This window comes from Alligator mississippiensis, chromosome 1 (assembly GCF_030867095.1).
Source record: "Alligator mississippiensis isolate rAllMis1 chromosome 1, rAllMis1, whole genome shotgun sequence".
In the NCBI taxonomy this organism is placed as follows: domain Eukaryota; kingdom Metazoa; phylum Chordata; order Crocodylia; family Alligatoridae; genus Alligator; species Alligator mississippiensis.
Genome location: NC_081824.1, coordinates 176,582,998 through 176,602,520, shown reverse-complemented (window position 1 = coordinate 176,602,520; position 19,523 = coordinate 176,582,998). Strand labels below are relative to the sequence as shown.

General features: G+C 44.4%; 1 protein-coding gene across 1 annotated transcript in view; it reads left to right on the top strand.

The window, feature by feature from the left end:
* Window positions 1-13,837: 13,837 nt before the first annotated feature.
* ALK (ALK receptor tyrosine kinase) overlaps window positions 13,838-19,523 on the top strand; it is a 96,778-nt gene continuing 91,092 nt past the window's right edge. The window contains exon 1 of the mRNA XM_059724229.1: window positions 13,838-14,003. Within this exon, the coding sequence (XP_059580212.1) occupies window positions 13,840-14,003 (164 nt within the window). The 5' untranslated portion in view covers window positions 13,838-13,839. The remainder of the gene's footprint in view (window positions 14,004-19,523) is intronic.

Below are 19,523 nucleotides of genomic sequence, written 5' to 3'. Positions count from 1 at the left end.
ACACGCATTTTTTAATCTGTGTCCAATGCCCTGGAACATTTCATAGATTTCATAGACATTAGGGCTGGAAGAAACCTCACAAGATCATCAGGTCCAAGCCCCCCACCCAAGGGGCAGGAGTCTGTTAGGGTCAAATGATCCCAGCAAGATAAGCATCCAAGTGTGTCTTAAAGGTGTTCAGAGTAGGTGCTTGCACTGCTTCTGCGGGGGGGGAGAGGGGGGCCTATTCCAGACTCTGAGGACTCGAATGGTAAAGAAGTGTTTTCTTATGTCCAGCCTAAAATGATCTTCCTGCAGTTTGTGACCATTAAACCTTGTCTTCCCTTGGGGTGCCCTGGTGAACAGATGTTCTCCCGGTTCCTGGTGCACACCCCTTATACTTATAGGCCACCACCAAGTCCTCCCTGAGCCTTTGCTTTTCCAGGCTGAAGAGTCCCAAGTCCCTCAGTGTTTCCTCATAAGACTTGTTCTTTTGTCCTCTGATCGTGCACGTGGCTCTCCTCTGGACTCTCTCAAGCTTCTCCACCTCCTTCCTAAAGTGCAGAGCCCAGAACTGGATGCAGTACTCCAGCTGCAACCTCACCAGGACCAAGTACAGTGGGAAGATGACTTCCTGGATTTTGCTTGAGATGCATTGATAGATGCAAGCCAGGGGTTTGTTTGCTTTGCTGGCTGTGGTATCTCATTGGTGGCTCATGTTCATCTTGTGGTCAGTCAAAACTGCCAAGTCCCTTTCGGTTGTGGTGCTAGCAAGTGTAGCACTAACAAACCTATAAGTATAATGTGAATTTTTTTCCCAAGGTGGAGCACCTTGAATTTTTCAGTGTTGAATGACATCAGGTTTTGATCCACCCACCTTGCAAGCCTGTCCAGGTGGGCCTGAATCACGAGCCTATCTTCTAGCATGACCGCACTTTCCCCATAGTTTGGTGTCATCAGTGAATTTAGCCAGTCCACTTCTCATACCTGCATCCAGATCATTTATAAATATGTTAAAAAGTACTGGTCCAAGTGTGGAGCCCTGGGGGATGCCACTGGTCACCATGCACCACATTGACATGGTTCCATCATCTATCACTCTGGGTCTGACCACAGAGCCAGTTCCCAAGCCATTGAACAGTGAGGTTGTCAAGGCCACAGTTCTCCAGTTTAATCATGAGGACTTCATGGGAGACCAAATCAAAGGCTTTTTTGAAGTCCAAGTAGATGATGTCAACCTCTTCTCCTTTTCCAGTAATGCGTCACCTGGTCATAGAAAGAAATGAGGTTGGTCAGGCAAGACCTACCTGCAACAAAGCTGTGTTGGTTATCCTTCAGGATGTTGCATTCCATTAGCCTGCTGATAATGGTTTCTTTGATGATTTTTCCAATATCTTTCCAGGGATTTGAGGTCAATCTGATTGGCCTCTAGTTCCCTGGATCTTCTTTACTCCCTTTCTTGAAGATGGGTACCATACTGGCCCTCTTCCAATCGTCAGGAACCTCACCTGAGCACCACAAGTTCTCAAATATCCTCACCAATAGCCATGCTGTGATGTTTGCCAGTTCTTTTAGCACTCTTGGGTGCATTCCATCTGGGCCAGCTGATTTATGGGTGTCTAGTCTCTCAAGGTGTCCCCTCAAGAGATCTTCACCAGTGATGGGTGTGAGTTCACCCATGCCCTGGCAATCGTCCATCTTGCTAGGCAGGGTGATCCCCTTGGGCTGGTGGAAGACCAATGCAAAGTAATCATTAAGGAGGTTAGCTTTTTCCTGGGTGTTTGTTGTCAGCTGCCCCATTTGGTTTGTCAAGGGTCCAATGATGCCCTTGTTTTACTTCTGACTACCCACATATCTGAAGAAGGACTTTTTGTTGTTCTTGATTTCCGTAGCCAATTTGAGTTCAGTTTCGGCCTTGGCTTTCCTAGTTTGCTCCCTGCAAGTGTGGGCCAGTGCCAAATAATCCTTCTTGGTGATGTTACCTGACTTCCAACACTTGTAGGCTTCTCTTTTCAGACACATGAGGTCCAGGAGTCCTCTGTTTAGACACGGGGGACGCCCAGCCCTTTTGCTACCTTTCCTACGTGCTGGGATGGACTTCCCTTGTGCTTTAAGGATAACATCCTTAAGGAGTGACCACCCATCATGGACTCCCCTCACTGTTAGATCCTGGTTTCTCAGGGCCTCAGCAACCAACTTCCTGAGCTTATGGAAGTCGGCTTTCCTAAAATCAAGGATTTCTGCACTGCTGACTGATTTGCCAGCTTTGCGATGGATAGAGAAAGTGATCAACTCATTATCACTGTCTCCCAGCTTCCCTTTGTCTCTCAGGTCACTCACCAGATCAAACCCTTTGGCCAGTACCAGATCCAGGAGCGCCTTACCTCTTGTTAGCCTGTAGACTTCTTGAGACAAGTAGAGTTCATCAATGCAGGTGAGAAAACTACATGACCAATCAGATTTGACAGAGTTTGGCATACTGTTCTTGGTTTGTTTTGGGGGGTTTTTTTATTATTCTAAATTTTCATCAAATACTAATGATTTGGGGCAGCTCATTTCTCAGAACTTCAGACCTAGAAATTACAAGTGCAGTTGCCACAGCTGCATCAGAGACTAGACAATCTCAGCTCCTGTTAACATTTTCCTGGGCACGGATTGGGAATTTATGAAAAATCAGCTGCCTGTAAGATATGGCAAACTGGGCACCCAAAATCACACCTCATTTTTTAATATGCAGATCATTCTTTTCTTGTTGTGCACTTAGCATTGCAAAATGAAGACTATCCCTAATCAAGTGATCACAGGAAAAGAAAAATCATGGAACATGCTGAGAGGCCCCAGAGGAAGGCATAACATAAAAGGGAAGGGATGGTTCTTTTAAGGTTTGATCTACTATCCCTCTGCTGAGCATCTCATTTCATGCAGGAGAATATGTGCTATTTTGTTCTCTTGCTGCATTCACACACTCCTCCTTTAGGAAACTCCTTCTAACTTGCTTTCCCTTCTTCAACAAAGACACACAGGACCTGAATATTTTAAGACCTCATTGTGCCATGGACCAGAAAGGGTGTGTGTTCTCCATAATCCGCCTGCCACAGGAAGCTGGCTGAAACAGCTCCCAATATGCGTTTTTTTCCTTATGCATGCGACAGTGCAAATAATTAAACTTGCCATCAGGGGGAAGCTGCCATCTATTTCATCTGCTCACATGCCGTCCCACCTCCGTCACTCCCCTTGGCACTTAAAAGGCATCCAGACACATCCAGCATTGCAGCTGTTGGTAATAAAGAGTGAAGGAGTTTGGCAAGGGTTTTTGTCTCTTGCCTTTTTATATAGTATAAAAACCTCTGTTCTCGATAGGGCCCTCGCGGCTTCAAATTCCATCTTACTGGAACAATCTGTCTGTGATCGGAATAATTTAATCCTACTTCTCAGCTCAACACACAGAGTGAATGAGGCTTTTCTTCCATTTATTCTTCGAGTAGGTGCAAACGAACTTCCTCATAATGGGGTTATGAGTTGGAAAGTGGTTGTGAAAATAACATCATGCTGCTCTGTATTTAATTCCCTCTCAGTCACTTCTCAATTGAACTGGCTTAAGTTCAAGCGTTAAAAGATTGCTTTTCTACCTGTCGGTCCTGACAGCTCCACCTGGCATGTCACAGCAGGACTGGACCTGAATTTCACTGTCACATTTATTCATAATGCAAGAGGCAAGATCAGTCCCAGAAAATGCCCACTTTCAGACCAGCTGATCCCACATATGCCTACAGATGCCTCACTGCTCTCCCACTGCTTTGTCAGCCATGCAGAGTGGATAGCGCTGGAAGCTCATTTAAGTACGATAAGTAGCTGTAACTCGGATACATACAAGAAGCTGCCACAGAATGCGTGGTGTCATCCTGCTTAGTTTAGTTACACATTTGATTCTGAATCAAACCTTTTGATATAGTAAAACTGCACTGAAGGACACCAAGGGCAAACTTCCCATGGTACTTTTAGTTCACTTCTGCTTGTCACTTCTGCTACTAGCTAAAAGCCAAAAGAAAACTGGGTAATGAGGGTGGGAAGATAAAACAAACTTGTATGTGGTGGGTTTTTATTTTTTTGTTTGTTTTGGAAATCCCTTCCTCTCCGGGTAGACCCCAACCTGGCCTACCTAGAAGAGAACAGCCATGTGTTGGTGGAACATGGTACAGAAGAAACTTGCACCTTTACACACATTTTCTCCCTGGCCCAAGGACACACAGACAGCTCTGTTCCCCATGGCCATCAATCCAGTTCCTTCTATATTCACTTTTAACAAACTTTTCTTTTTTTTTTAAACATGTCAATAAATCCTGGGAAGTCCTTTGGAATGTACCAAAGCATCTGTATTGGAAGTATCCCCTCCTAACCCCTACTCACACCTGTAGAGCATTCTTCTCTTTCTCTCATGCTTCTGGAGCTTTAAACAACTTAGAAGGGCACCTGGTAGTAACATTCATTCAGAACATTTGTGAGCATGAAAAATATAACATGGAGATATGCCCCCAGCATTTCTGAGTTCCATACAAGTGTGTGATCTTAAAAAATGTTGTCCAAGTCCTTTGTGATTCAGAGAGATTCTTTTTTTAAATACCTGAACATGGTGAGCACATTCTTTGGCCCAGTCTGCACTGCCTCCCTGCTGAGCCTGGGACTACCACTGAGAAACAAGACCTACCCATTCACTCCCACTCCAGATGTACCCAAGTCTGGTGGTTGGGCCATGTATGTAGCTTCAAGTGGTCCTGCACAGGCACCCCAGAGGCAGGCAGCCTGAGAGCAGCCCTGGGGTTCATACTCAGGACATCTTTGAACTGCCAACACTGCCTTACTGCTGGGCTCGGGTAGGTCAAAAGTTGTTTCTCAGCAGCAATCGCGAGGCAAATCAAGGAGGTAACTAGACATGGACTTTATTTTCATGCTTCTAAAGCACAAAGCAAATTTGGCTTGTAGAAATGTCTCTGCCATACGCCAGCTAATCTTGGACTGAATGTGTTCCCATGTGTAGTTTCAATTTCTGCTTCTATAAGACTATTCTATGAAACTTCATGTACCAGAGTTTTTTCTCAATCCCCTTGGTATGCTGCTTCCAGTTATCTGAGTGAGTACATTCATATCTGAAGACAACTATGTGTTTCCAGGCCTTCAAAAAAATCCCAATGGTAACAGAGTTACCATAATAGTAAAACACAAACCCACGTATTACAAAAATCAGCAGCTAATCTGGACAGGATAGCAAGTGTTGAGTGCCTTCACTAAAGATCATAGACATTAAAAAAGCCTCCACCTGCCTTTCAGAAAGCCATACTGATGTTTCACAAGCCATCTCTTTCATACAGTGGAACAGGGTTAGAGGAGAGCTATCATTTAAAACTCATTCTGTTGGAGAGAGAGACATAGGCTGACTTCTTTCTGTTTTTTAGGGCCACTTTTGGTTCTAGCTGTCTTTGTTATACACCTTTATTTTCTCCAGTTTCTCAACTATCTGTGCTGGTGAGTCTCAGCCTTGCCTATTTTGATGTTCTCCTTAGTCTCTTGTTGAGTATCTGATGACATCCTTCTGGCAGGTCAGCTGGTGTTTGCAATGTGGCACAGTCATCAATCCTACCCAATTTTGGCCTTAATGTACTGTATCTTAGCTGTGGACCTGCTCTTCTTTTAATTCCCCCAAATTATTTTCAAACATGTTATTTACCAGATTGGTGAGGCTGCCTAGAAGCAGCTTATCAGCCTTGACTACTAGGTCCAAAACCCACAAAATAAGGCAGCAAGAGCCAATGTTGACCTGCAATGGTTAATTAATTTCTTAATGGTGTTCTTGGGTTCTGAATATTCTTCTGCCAATCCAGCACACACAGGGGACCATTTGAAGGATAATGTAGGAATAAGCCACTAAGAATCCAGATTCAGGCCTTTCAAAATGTGCCACCACTCTATTTTCAGAGCTCATCACGCATGTGGCACCATCTGCCACCAGTGATGCCATACTTGTAAAATGAGTGCCAGCCTCATTCGGAAGACTTGACTAGGGTATCCAGTTCATTATCTGCTCCAGTTCACATCAGCAGGTGTGCGAGAACCTGGAATGCCCTGCTGTGAAGCTTAGAAACCATACAAATCACAGCCAAAAATGCCCATTTAGTCACTGTGCCAGTCGATTCACTCAGAGCCAGTTCATAACAGTCTGCATATTGCACTTCGCCAATCAGCTTATCTCCCACATCTGATGCCAGCTACTCCTTTCCTTCAAACAGCTGACATGTGTGCAAAGACATCCATTCCAATTCACTGACTGCTTCAGCTTTTACTCTGGCACCATACATTTGTTACTGTCAAAGACTCGATTTTTATCACTTCAGAAGCTCCAGATACCATTGCTTATTACCTGGCAGGTCTCCATGACATGCCAAGGATCTAAGGGCTCCTCTTCCAATGAGGTGAGCCAGTCAAGACTTTGCACATCAGATGCTGAAGAAATGTAGTCAGATTAGCTTGAGGAAATGGCTTCATTAGTCCACGCTCAAAATCTTACAAGGTGCTTTGCAGTGGAATTGAACTTAGCATCATAAAGATGCTTCACATGTTGACTTACATAGTAGTAACAGCAGCTGATTTCCCCATTACAGGGTAAGTATCTTGGTTTACTGTAAAGGTTTGTCAATTCTGTTTCAAATTCTATGCACAAAATGTCAGTGCAGAAGATCCAGTCATGTTGGGCCAAGAGGGAAATGGTTTATATCTCGCTCTGAAAACCAATCCAGTACCCCATAGAGGAAAGCAATCATTACCATTAAGTACTTTTAAAAATCGAAAAACTAACCTGATGATGTGTCAGGTACTTTGCAGCCTCTCTGACTGGGATCACCCACCTGCCATCAAGATTCAGCAGACAAAAGGAAACTATTTCACTAGATGGGCAGGTAACAGGGCTCCTACAACTTCACGCCAACAATGCCTCTTCTCCTGAGCCTCCCTGAAGCAGACAGTGAGACCCCGACCAACAATGTACCCACCAAATCAAGAAATGCTTCCTGTTTGCTTTGCTGCAGAGATCTCAAAATCTGGCTGGACAGTTGGCAGGCTGACAGCGGCATAACCAGCAGGTTCTGCACCCTGGGTGGCAGCAGTGGCAGATGGACCAGGAGTGGTGATGGCAGCCATTCTTGAACCCTGGTCCCCCATCCTTAGTTACGTTACTGCAGGCCAGCACCCCTGCCTAGTATGTAAAAGCATGGTCAACTTGCCTCTGCTTTCTCCTACCACTACCCCTCCACTCCTCTCCTCATCCCCACTTTTCTGTTTCATCCACTTATCACACGTTATAAGAATCCTTGACCACAAGCTCTTTTGAGTAGAGACTCTGTCCTTATCTGCATAAGTGATTTACATGAGGAGTCCTGATCCTTGACAGGGGCCCCTGGACATTACCATAATGCAAACAATAAATACTCTCAGTGGTAATTTGTGGAGTCCTATAACAGGCACTGTCTTGATGGCAGACCACCTGCAATTGTCACATCATTTTGTGACTTCACACCCTTGCGAATCATCTCAGATTTAGGGCTAATCTACCAAAGAGGAGAAACTGCTTATGTGACTACCCCTGCTTTCTACAGATGATGGCATCAGCAAGCTGGTACATGCAAGGCCAATGATGGCATACTCCTCTTATTGCTACAGAATCCATGGTACTACAGCAAGCTTCCCGTGGAACCAGGCTGCAGAAGTGGGCCCAGAGTTCTACTTGCAAGGACCTATATAGTCAGTACCCTATGATGTGGTGTAACGTCACTTCTCTGGCTCTTTGGGAGCACAATATATGTTTTATTTAAGAATCACAGTAAGATCCAGATTCTCCTTTAACTCACACTGGTGTAAGTCAGGAGCAACTCTGGAAAAATAAGTGGGCTTATCCTGGTTTAAAATTAAGAACTAGAAGAATCAGTCCTACATTTTTAGTACCTATGCTTTCAAACAGAAAGCTTCCCCATTTTAGTCTACTGCACTGCTATCTCCCTAGCTCTGAAGATAAGCTGCCTGAATAGCATATCTAAAAAGGGTGCGATCTGCTCTATTTATCTAAAAAGGTGTCGACTCTGAACTGTAATGCTGACAATTTGAATACTGGCAGTGTTCATAATTCCATTCCAGTCTTTCTGGGATTATGAGCAGAGGGTGAATTACAGCATTACCTCTTCCACCCTCCCCATTCCCATGACTGACACTGCTTACATATAATGATTCGGACCAAAAGGGTGTCAAACAGTCACAAACTATGCATCTAGCTTGAGAGTAGAGAACCTTGTCATAAAGTGAGAAGAAAAATAAAATATAGTTGAATAACTTTTGCCCTTAAGCATTGAAGCAGATGTAGTATATCATCAAATCAGACAGCAAACTAATGGTATTACCCTGTAAAATATAAGAGTAATAACTAAGCTCCCTAATTATTTGCTGGATTTGAGGCACTGAAAAATAAAGAGGACTTTTTTTAGTGTGTGTTGAATCAGGACCCTGTGATCTGAATACTCTTATGTGTCCAAAAATCCATCATTAGTGTAGCCTCAATAAACTCATTCCTTCAGTGCCCTCACATTTGCCCATTAGTGAAAAGGCTGCATAAATTCAGTCCCTGCATGTAATATTTTTTTCTAGTCCTGCTTTTTATAAGCGCAGCGGTTTCCCCCCCCCTACCTCCACCCCCATTCCCAAACAAATTAGAAGGCAATATTCATATCTCAGAGATTTTGAGACCAGCCTAAATTGCAAAGGTTTATATTTCATTCCTGACAATGAGAAAGAATGAGCTCTAAAATGAGAAAGCTCTGGAAAGTAATTTTATACATAGGGATAAAGGACCACAGAGGGACTTTGTTACATTTGAACTAACCCAAATGCTTGAGACTGAGCTTTATACCACATTTTAATTAATAAACAGCCCAATATTGGTGGGTCATAACAGGAAAGTCTATAAAAACCTGGAGAGAGGGAGGGGAAAATTAATTTTTTAAAGGAATATCTGGGAGTAGAGGATGTGATTGTTTGAGATACCCTGGTGTTGCAGCCATTCTCCACTTGTCTCTGCTGCTGCCTGAATATAAAAGAGTTCATTACTGAAAAAGCTGTCAGTTTTAACTTGTATCTATTAAGCTGCGTTTAAAGGGAGAGTGATCCTTGCTATTATAGATCATACAAGTATTGAACTTCTTTTATAACCATGAACAAGTGCATAAAAACAGGACTTAAATGAAAACTACATGTTTTAAACTCCATGTATGAATATATATGTACATACATATATACATGCATACATATACTCAATGGCATGTATTAGGTATTGGAGACCATGGAAGTCAATGGTATTTTTCCAGGCTTCTGGTGAACCACCAGGTTCTTGGCTCAGAAGCTAAGGCCAAACTATGGGACAAGCTCAGACTGGGAGATATAAAAATGTATCATATCAATGCAATTTTGTGTTAGCATCACAGAGTTATAAAGAAGTAGGACTGGAATTGAACTCAGAATGGAAGAATCAATTCCCTTGACCTGCAGGTGACACTCCTATTACCACTACTTGGTGTGCAACTGGCTTTTTTCACAGCCAGAGGACACTGTAGATTCATATTCAGTTAGTGGTCCACTATAACCCCCAGATTCTCACTATGTTGCCAGTTGTTCCCCAGTCTGTACTAGTGCATTTCATTGTCCCATCCCAGGTGCAGGACCTTGCAGTTGTCCTTATTAAATTTCATTGGATTAATTTTGGACCATTTTCCAATTTATCAAGATCATTCTGAATCCTAATCCTGTTCTCTAATGTGTCTGGAGCTCTACCCTCCTTGGTGTCATCTGCAGATTTGCTGCGTACTCAGTCCCACCTTCTAAGTGATCAAGCCCTGATTTATTTCCTGATCATAAAACACCTACATACTCATCAGACTACAAAGGCTTGTCTACACTAGAAAATGTTTGGTGATATAGTTCTTCCAACAGCCCCTCCTAGTGTAGAAGAAAATGATCCTACGAAAAATGTGTTCAGTTAATGCAACAAATAAATAATTGATATGTGTGTATGCATAATAAACAATGTGTGTGTATACACATACATACATACATATACACATGTGTGTAGTATGGTCAAAATCACATTGACCTGATACATTTTTGTATCTCCCAGTCTGAGTTTGCCCCATGGTTTGGCCTTGGCTTATGAGTGTGTGAGCATATCTACACATGCACTTTAATGCACATTAGCCTATTTTAATGCACATTAAAGTGTCACAAAAAAGTTTGCTTTTGTTAATGTGCATTAAAATAGGCTAATGTGCCTTTTTCTAGTACCTCACAGTGGAGGTACCAAATTTAATGAGTATTAGCAAACGCATATTAATGAATGTGCATACCAGTGGTGGTCAAAATACAGCCTGTGGGCTGGATGTGGTGCATGAAGGGGCTTTGTCCAGCCCACAGCAGGTCCCTTGGTCCCGTTTGGCCCAGGCACCACCTGGCCATGGCACATCCTGCTGTCCCCTGGGCACACAATGGGGCTGTGGCACCTCCACAGCTGGACTGCATTTCTAGGCAGGCCAGGCAGTGGTGGCTCCTTCTGGCTGCCCCACCACTGGCCCCTACCCCACAGTACCAGCAGGGACCAGCCCAGTGCTCCCCGTGCTTGTTCCAGACTTACCTTTCTGGGATGAGCAGCAGCAGTGGTGGCAGCCAGGCAGAAACTGTTGCTTGGTGTGGGGGAACAACAGCCCCTTCCTTTCACCTCCCTCCCCGTGCCCCCAGGCACTTCCTGCTGCAGCCACCTGGAGCCTGCACCACACTGAGCTGCCCTGAATCTCCACCGTCATCAGCACAACCTCTGGGCTGCCCAGTGGGGCAGTGGTGACAATGCAGAGCAGGTGCTGGGTAGCCCAGGCAGTGGTGACAGCACAGACACAGGGCAGCCTAGTGCAGCAGGGGCTGCAGGTGGCTGCAGTAGGAAGCACCTGGCAGTAGAGAGGGGAAGGAGCTGGCTTTTCTCCCATGCCAAGCAATTTAATGCCCAGCTACCACTCCTGCTGCAGCAGCTGAGCTTGGGTGGGTGAGTCCAGAGCAAGCACAAGGCCCACCAGGTCAGGGCTGTGTGCATAGGTCCTTGAGGCTGGGGCCAGCTGCGGCAGCAGCTAGAAGGAGCCGCCACCACATGGGCTGTCTAGAAAGGCAGTCCAGCGTCAGAGCCCCACTACATGCCTAGGGACGGCAGGATGCAGAACAGCTGGGTAGTGTAAAGCAGGTGTGGGGCAGGCTGGGGCTGTGCACTGTTGGCAATGGCGGGGAGATGCCTCAGGGCGCATGGGCTTCAGGCTGTTGTGGGGTGGGGGCGGTTGCTGACTAGCTCAGGGGGGTGTGCAGGCAGCTCCCATGCATACCCCACCATAAATTCAAAGCCTCCCTCATACCCCCCCCCACACACTCAGCTGTGCACCTCTGCTCTGCATGCACACCCCACCACATACACCCACACCCAGCCACCCTCCCCTCCACATACCCCACAGCCCCCCACAAACCCCATATCCATCCCCACAAACCCCCCATACCCACCTATATCCACACATACCCACACACCCCCACATGCAGACATATCCACACACATCCCACATATGGGCCCCACAAACCCCATGCCCAGGGTTTGAATTATGGTGGAGTTTGCGGGGCCTGAGCTGCAGATGGCTCACCTGGGGGTGCATGGGGGGGGGTGTTTCCCACTGCTGCATGCACCCCTGTGGGTGGCATGGGGGGCATGTTCCCCCCTGATTTGTGTGCAGGGTGAGGGTGGGCTGCAGGCTTGGGGCCAGAGGCTGCGTCAGCCTCTTCCCAGCACGGGGGCTGGGTCGGGGCTGCACTCAGGGTGGGCAGGGAAAGGGTGGACGGTGGCAACACTGGGAAGGGTGACTACAGGGGGGCACTAGAGCCACCCCAAAATTCACTGTATTCCCCCCTCCCAGCACTGCCACTGCTTTCCCACCCCCGCCCACCCCAAACACAGCCCCAGCTCAGCCCCCCCCCCCCAGGAACAGGCCGGCACAGCCTCAAGCCCACAGCAAGCAGCCCGCCCTCACCCCCGACACATATACAAGAGGCAAATGTCCCCCATGCCTCTCCTGGGGGTGTGCAAAGTGGTGGGAGCCACCCCTGCACCTGTCAGACAAACTGCCCATGGCTCCATCCCACGTCCCTCCTCAGCTGGGCAGCACCTGGCCCAGCCCCTGCCCTAACCCCATTCCCTCCCTCATTGTAGGGGCCTTGATCTGTCGCCACCATGCTCCTTCCCTCCCCCACACCTGTTCCCCCCCACATATTTACCAGCCAGACGCTGCTCTCCAAGCTGCTGGGCTGCATTTCTGGCTGCATGCATGCTGTGGCTGTGCACATGCACACAGCATTTATTGGTGACATTATCAGCCACATGGGCCAAAAAAAGCCAATTGCCAATAATGTTAATTGTCCTTTTATTGGTATTGATACAATATTGACCGATATATCGGTGCGCCTCTAATAAATATAACATTGTATATGCTAAGGTACCTATATATGTACTTTTGTCATTTTATATATAATATTTAGTAGCACATACTTAGTACCTATATATGTATTATATATAAAATGCGTATGTATCCTGGTTTCCCAAGTGACATAAGTTTTACAGGAAAAAGTACTTTCTTATCAGAATAACAGTAGGGTATTTAAAAATATCACAAAAGGAATCCCTTGGCTTGCAAGCAACACTCCTTTTACTAATACCCAGTATGCAGTTGACTATTTACACAAGAAGACACTGACTTTCACTAACTCTGCTGTACCAAGAAAATGTTCTATAGTAGATCTAGCTTTAAAACCCTGGGTGCCTACACATGTGCAGCGATGCTGCTCTGATGCACTGTAATCACAGCACTCCGGCAGACTCCAGAGTCTCATGTATTAGTGTCCCCATGCTGAAAAATGGCCAATACCCCTGTATACTCTAGTATGCAATAGATGAGCACAAAATACCTGATTCTCATTGGAACAACAAACTTTGCACCACTTTTCTGAAGCAAAGGAGCCTTAAAGTAGATATAGTTTTTCACCCTTTTTAAGGGCACTTCAAACTGCCAGTTGCAGAGTAGACGTGTAGAGAAGGCTTATGCTTGGTCTACACTTAAATAGTTTTATTCGCATAACTATTTCAGTGTAATTTTTTGCTGACATCATTCTGCCAGTAAGCCTGAGCGGAAACTCAGTTATACAGTATAAGGAGTTTAATTACTGATATGGCTTATTTCCCTTAGCCCATGTGGTATAATTGCATCCACTTCAGGGTAGGTTTTGCTGTTTTAATTATGCCAGTATATTTAAAATGGTATAAAACTTATATGTATGGACAAGATATTCATATAAATGAAAATTGGATATGCTAACGGTACATGAATTGTCTGTAGGTTAACTGCTGCATCACACCAAAAACCTGTGTTTATATTTGAGTATAATAGTATTGCTCCAAATATTGAGAAACTACCACTATCCTGAGAACTAAAGAGAGTTTTAGGTGATGTCCTTTATTGAACCAGTTGTATACTTGGGAGAGATATTAGACAAGCTTTGGGAAACAAAATATTGCTTCTGGCATATTTTTTGGACTATCACAGCTACAACAACACTTCAGACTACCCTAAGAGGATGGGAGTGTTAGGAAGAAACACTTGTTAAGGTGAAAGAAGGAATCAAAAGAACAGAATTGGGCATTTCCTTTGTATGTGGATCATTCACCCACTAGTTAATTTCTTGCTCTCTTCTTTGTAGCTTCGAATGTCATGGCTCATCCATGGCTCCTTTCTTGGAAACATTTCCCTGGTTCTTGTTGAGAACAAAACAGGGAAAGAACAGAGTAGGACGTTCTGGCACTTTACAAACAACGAAGGCTTCGGAATCTGGCAGTGGATGGTCTTAGCTCTCCCAGATGTTTCAGACAGGTAAGAACTTCTTATCTTGTTCCTTACTATTTGCTGCCTTCCCAATGAGCAATCACTTCATTACTGACTGCTTAGCATCCAAAATTGCCCTGAGCATTCTTGGAGAGGGAGTATTCAACTCTGAGGAGAAAGAGATACTTTGACTCCTTTTGGAATGTTGTGTTGTAGGTAGGAAATATCCAAAATGGAGATATTAGAGCAGCACAGAAGAAGTCAGGACTTTGGGGCTCCATTCTAGGCTCTGACGCTGATCACTGGGTGGTTAGGAGCACATTATTTAAACATTCTATGTCTTGGTTCCCTCAGCTGAATAGAAGAATGCTTCATGTTCATGATTGTGTATGAAGCAAGTGTATACTCTCAGATGAAAGATACTATACATTTTGTATAAGGAATGAAAACTTTGAATTAAAAGCTACATAATTCACTTTTGTTCTGGCTTTTCAAGTCTTCAAAGTTCTGAGCATGTTTGGATCTAGAGGTGTGATTTAGCCCAACATGAATGGAACGACCATAAAATTAGGTCATGGATGTTCCTGGAAATTGTAAAAACCTTACCCCAAACTCCAGTCAGCCCATACTCAAAGATTATATCATTCACAGCAGCAGTGTCAACTTGGCTTAATTTTCATTTAGTGGTTCTCTAGCCAAGTGATTGTTATAACATTAAAGGTCCAACAGTGACATCATCTAAGCTGCAGAGTACTTTTGAATAATAGGTGACTGCTGATCACCTTCAAGGAGTAGCTCTGTGTTTTGTTGCTTACTTTTATTTCCCATGCACACTGCTATTCATGCTTCTTATAGTGGAAACATAGGCAAAACAGTAACCTTCCACTGCCCCAGACTTTAAGAAACAAGATCATCAGCTGTCCATGTAGTCAGGATTGATGCCTTTGGTCTTTCTGAGGTACTGCACCCTAGGAATAATGGATTACATTAAAAGGACAGGTTACCTTGTGAGAAGTTACAACAAAAGACATACTCCCCTGGTTATTATCTTACTGGCTCTTAGGAAAGTATATGGATTGCAAATATAGAGGGCTATGACCCATGCTTCAACATTGGATGCATCATTATTTTGCTGGCGCCAGCGTTAGCCTTTTGTTCAAGCACCAGCGATGCTTCAGTTGAAATGCCTCATTATTTCATTTCTTCTTAGCTGTGTTTTCTTTTGAAAAAGATTGTGTTTTGCCATTATTATTTGTGTGAATTATTATTTATTTGGGTTGCCAGGGAAATGTTTCATGCTTGATGTAATCTGTACCTGTATCCATGTGTGTGTGTGTGTGTGTGTGTGTGTGTGTGTGTGTGTGTGTGTGTGTGTGTGTGCGCGCGTGCACGCGCATATGCGCGCGCCCTTCAAACTTTCCCTTGTAGCAGAATGAGAAAGGGCACTTTGAGACTAGGAACCAGGTCCAGCAATTGTCATTATGAAACCAAACTCGGGGGTTCCAGCAGAGAGCTGAGCGTTTGCTATGAAGTGCTAAACACATTGTAATCCCACTTGTTTACAGGGGAAGGCTGTCATGCCCATTGAGGAGAGGAGGGGAGGGGAGGACCTGGAGGGTTGAGATTAGGTTTAGAAGACCAAAGAAGAGGATTCAAAGTTTTGGTGGATCTTAGGCCTTTGCCACATGTTATTTTTGCAGTGCTACAAAGGTTGCATGACAAAGTTGCCACATAGTCATGTTCTCCAACCAGAGGGTGATAAAGGCCTGCTGTTTAGGTCCCTTTGCCTCCAGGGGAGCCTTTCAGTGAACAAGACAAGCTCATTTGACAGGCTTGCCTGTGGCAACAATTGATGGATGTGACGGGCATTTCCAGTCTCAGGATGCCTGCAAGCCCTTTAAAGTTATCTGCTTACAGGCAGCCTCATATTGGAGCCCATTGCATCAGTCAGAGACCAGAGACTGTTGCTACCTTGCAAGCCCCCACTGCCACTACAGCCCTAACCTGTTGCCTCCAAGCAGCAACCAGGACAGGGCTCCCTGAAGCCCTTCCTGCAGGGCCTATGACAGCTCTGCCCTGAGCAAGCTGTCAGGGAAGCCAACTGCTTTCCTTCCCCCTTGAAGGGGAGGGAGTCAGGGAGCAGAGGACTGTGGGATAGTGGGAGTCTCTCAGACCTAACCACATGTTAAATTTGTCCCAGAAAGGCAGACAGACAGTATAAAATAAACTTCTTTGTTGTGGATTCACCATTTTGGGGACAGATTGGCCATTTTTTTAATATGACAAATAGCCTGATTGTATGGCCAGCTGCTTTTTATCACACTAAAACAGCTGACATGATGGGACAAATGCAGTGCCTGTCTAAGCCCTTAGAAGACCTGTGGCCTTGTCTCACCAAAGAAGTTGTGCTGCTTTAATTAAAATCCATTTTAAAGCTGATTTAGTTCAAACTGAGTATGTATTGTCTAGGAAAGAGCAGGTTTTCTATGAGCCTTGCAAAGAGTACAGAAATTTGTGCAAGTCCCATCTTTGCCAGCAACTGAAGCCTGCTTCTTAGGGTGTCTGGGCAAATGCATGAGACCCCTAGTTTATGAACTCCTGAACTGTGCTGTGCTTTTAAGGAGCCTGTAGGGAGAATTTTTGTAGTAAGCACATCGCTTACATCTTGGCTAGGGGGATTTTCTGCCTGAATCTCTGTAACTAGTTCCTATCTTTGTGTGTCACCTCTGCTGAACAGTACGTGTGACATGGACAACTCTCCTGCAGGAAGTATGGTCACTTTAAGCAGGTTATCAACCCCTAACTCTTTGACCGCATAGAACAGTTTTTCATATCTTTTCTGCGGGAGATGTAAGGGTCCCACAATGTGTTTGGAAAGCCTCATAGAAAGTCCTTCATACAAAGAAATAACAGGCCCTAAAAACTGCTCAAAGGTATGAGATCTCAGCAGGGGCAAGATGTTGACTCAAACTGTTTAGCCAAGAAATTTCAAGTTTGGCTTAAAGCATCTGCAAAAAGAATTTGGGAAACATCCACAAAATGAGATCACTTCTGTCCTTGGATCCAGATATTTCCTCAATGCCTAAGCTGTCTCAAACTATCAAGAAAAGAAATTCTCCCTCCTTCTAGGTGCATGATTCTTTGACTGTGTCCCCCTGGCCCAGTGTAACAGGATGGATAGAGAATGTAGTCAGCGCTGCAGAGTGGCTACATACATTCCTAGAAGTTGAAGGTGTGGGTTCAAACCTCCTCAGGATGATGGAGGCTTAGAACCAAGGTCTCCCACTTCCTGAGCAGGTGTCCTAACAGCTCAGCTACTGGACAGATGGTCTACTTTCTCCCTCCTGACATCTTAAGGCATGCTGATAAAGGCAGATTATGAAAATAGACACAGTAGCAGTTTTTCAGGGAACAGAATCAACCTTACATGACTGTTAGGAATCTGTAGGCATGTCTACATGTTCATTAATGCACTTTTGCTAACGCACATTACATTTAGTACCTCCGGGTGCCTGTACACTAGTGCGGAGGCTGCTCCAATGTGCTGTAATTCCAATGGGTCAGAGCGGATTCAGTTAATTGAGTCTGCTGGAGCGTGGCAATTACCACACTTCAGCAGCCTCCCACATCTTGTATATCAGCGCCCCCATGATTCAAATGGTGGCAGAGGTGCTGAACTAAAGCTTGTTGAATAAGCTTTAGTTCACATGCTTCTGCCTCCATTTTGAAGCGTGGGGACCCTGATACATGAGACACTGCAGCACTTTAATTAGAGTGGCTGTTGGAGCTGCTGTACTTAAAGTGCTGCCCCCCACCCCTAAAGCACATATAAAGTGCCCTCCATCGTGAGGTACTAGGAAAAGGCACATTAACCTATTTTAATGTGCATTAGCAAAACCACACAGGTTTTTTGTGATGCTTTAACGCATATTTAAATAGGCTAATGCTACATTAAAGTGCACATGTAGACACAGCTTGTAAGTGCTATTTTGGCATCTTAAAGGTAGAAGAGAAACTTGGCCTTAACCGTTTTTAGTAAAATAGGAATAATAATGCTTGCTTTGTTCCACATGTCATCTGGTGTATTTACATTTTAAGGCAGAATCTATCTGAGACTAACAACCACGGTGCTAGTCACTAAAGTAAAGGTTTAGCTTCATGGGCTGCTCCGAAGTTCAGCATCTCCACTCATGCTGAAAGGAGCTCTGGCAGAAAAATTCAAGCAGAATGGGGCTGTGGTCTGGAGGAGCTGACACGTATTTCCCAAATCTCTGATTCCTTTCTTGTGAGTATGAGAAAAGGAAATGGAGGTCCCAGTGAAGGACATGCTATCGGGCAGCTGTGGTTAAAAACAACAGAACAGCTTCTGGCAAAAGCTTCTTGGGTTGTTATTTCAGCTAATTGTCCTTAACTGAGCGAAAGGGTAAAACCCCTAAAAGTACTTTGTTTAAACCTACAAGTTTATAACAGGTGCTGAACAGAGAAAATCCCTATTTCCTTCTTTCTGTAGTCACTATATTAACCATCCTCCCTTGCTTTACTTTCCTTCACAAGGAAGTGGAGAAAATACATGCAGTGCACTACTAACTTTCACAAATGCTCTTCCACTTTATAAAGGAGACTCTTCATTTAAAAATAATTATATGATATCCTGTATTAGTAACTATACCTTTATATTATTAAAAAGTGAGTCTATTTAAAACCCGATAAACTTTTGATTATTTATGACTTGTCTGCCTTTTGCATGTCTCTGATGGGACAAATAGATCTAGGCCTCTCATTTTGACTATTGCTTATTGTGAGTTTCTAGTCATTTTCACTTCCTGGTCCTTCAGCATTAGTATAATGCTAAAATCTTTGGGCTCCAGACAGTGCAGGGAGATGTAGTGTTTATTTGTTTATGTTTAGTTCAAATTGATTCCAGTGAAAAGGGGAACAAAAAATGGAAATAGATCTTTAAATGTGGGCCTTTTATTTGGATCCTTTCATCAGGTTTGGGTTTTTGGGGGTTTTGTTTTGTTTTTTGTTTGGGGGGGGGGGGGGTTGAGTTGCTAAACCTAAATTTAGGACTAGTATTAACTGCCTGTAACCTTTAGACTAGGGGTTCATTTCAGATTCCTCAAAAGCTATAGAATTCCTAGTAATGATGATTCAGGGATGTATTTAGCAGCCGTGTTGGTCTGAGATAAAAAGAAATGCAAAACTAGAGGTTTGCATTTCTTCTTAGTAATGATAGCACTCACTTTGCTGCAGAGAGAAGCACTATATATCCCTGTAATATAGCAGCGTGCCTTCTTGATATCTAGATTCGCTAGCTGGAGCTAGCCAAAGCTGCTCAGTTAGCCACACCTGATACACTTGAGTAGAATATTAGACTGATGTGAGAGAGCCCAGCAATTAGGGGCAGATTAGGAAGGAAACTGGCCAAGTTACTACTATGCAGTGCAAGAACCTGGCTCAGGCTTGGACCTCTTTATGGTATGTCAGAGCCCTTTGATTGACTGGGTTCATGTTTGATTTGAGCCCATGATCTGGTTTTGAGGCAATGAAAGAAGCCCATTACCGCTG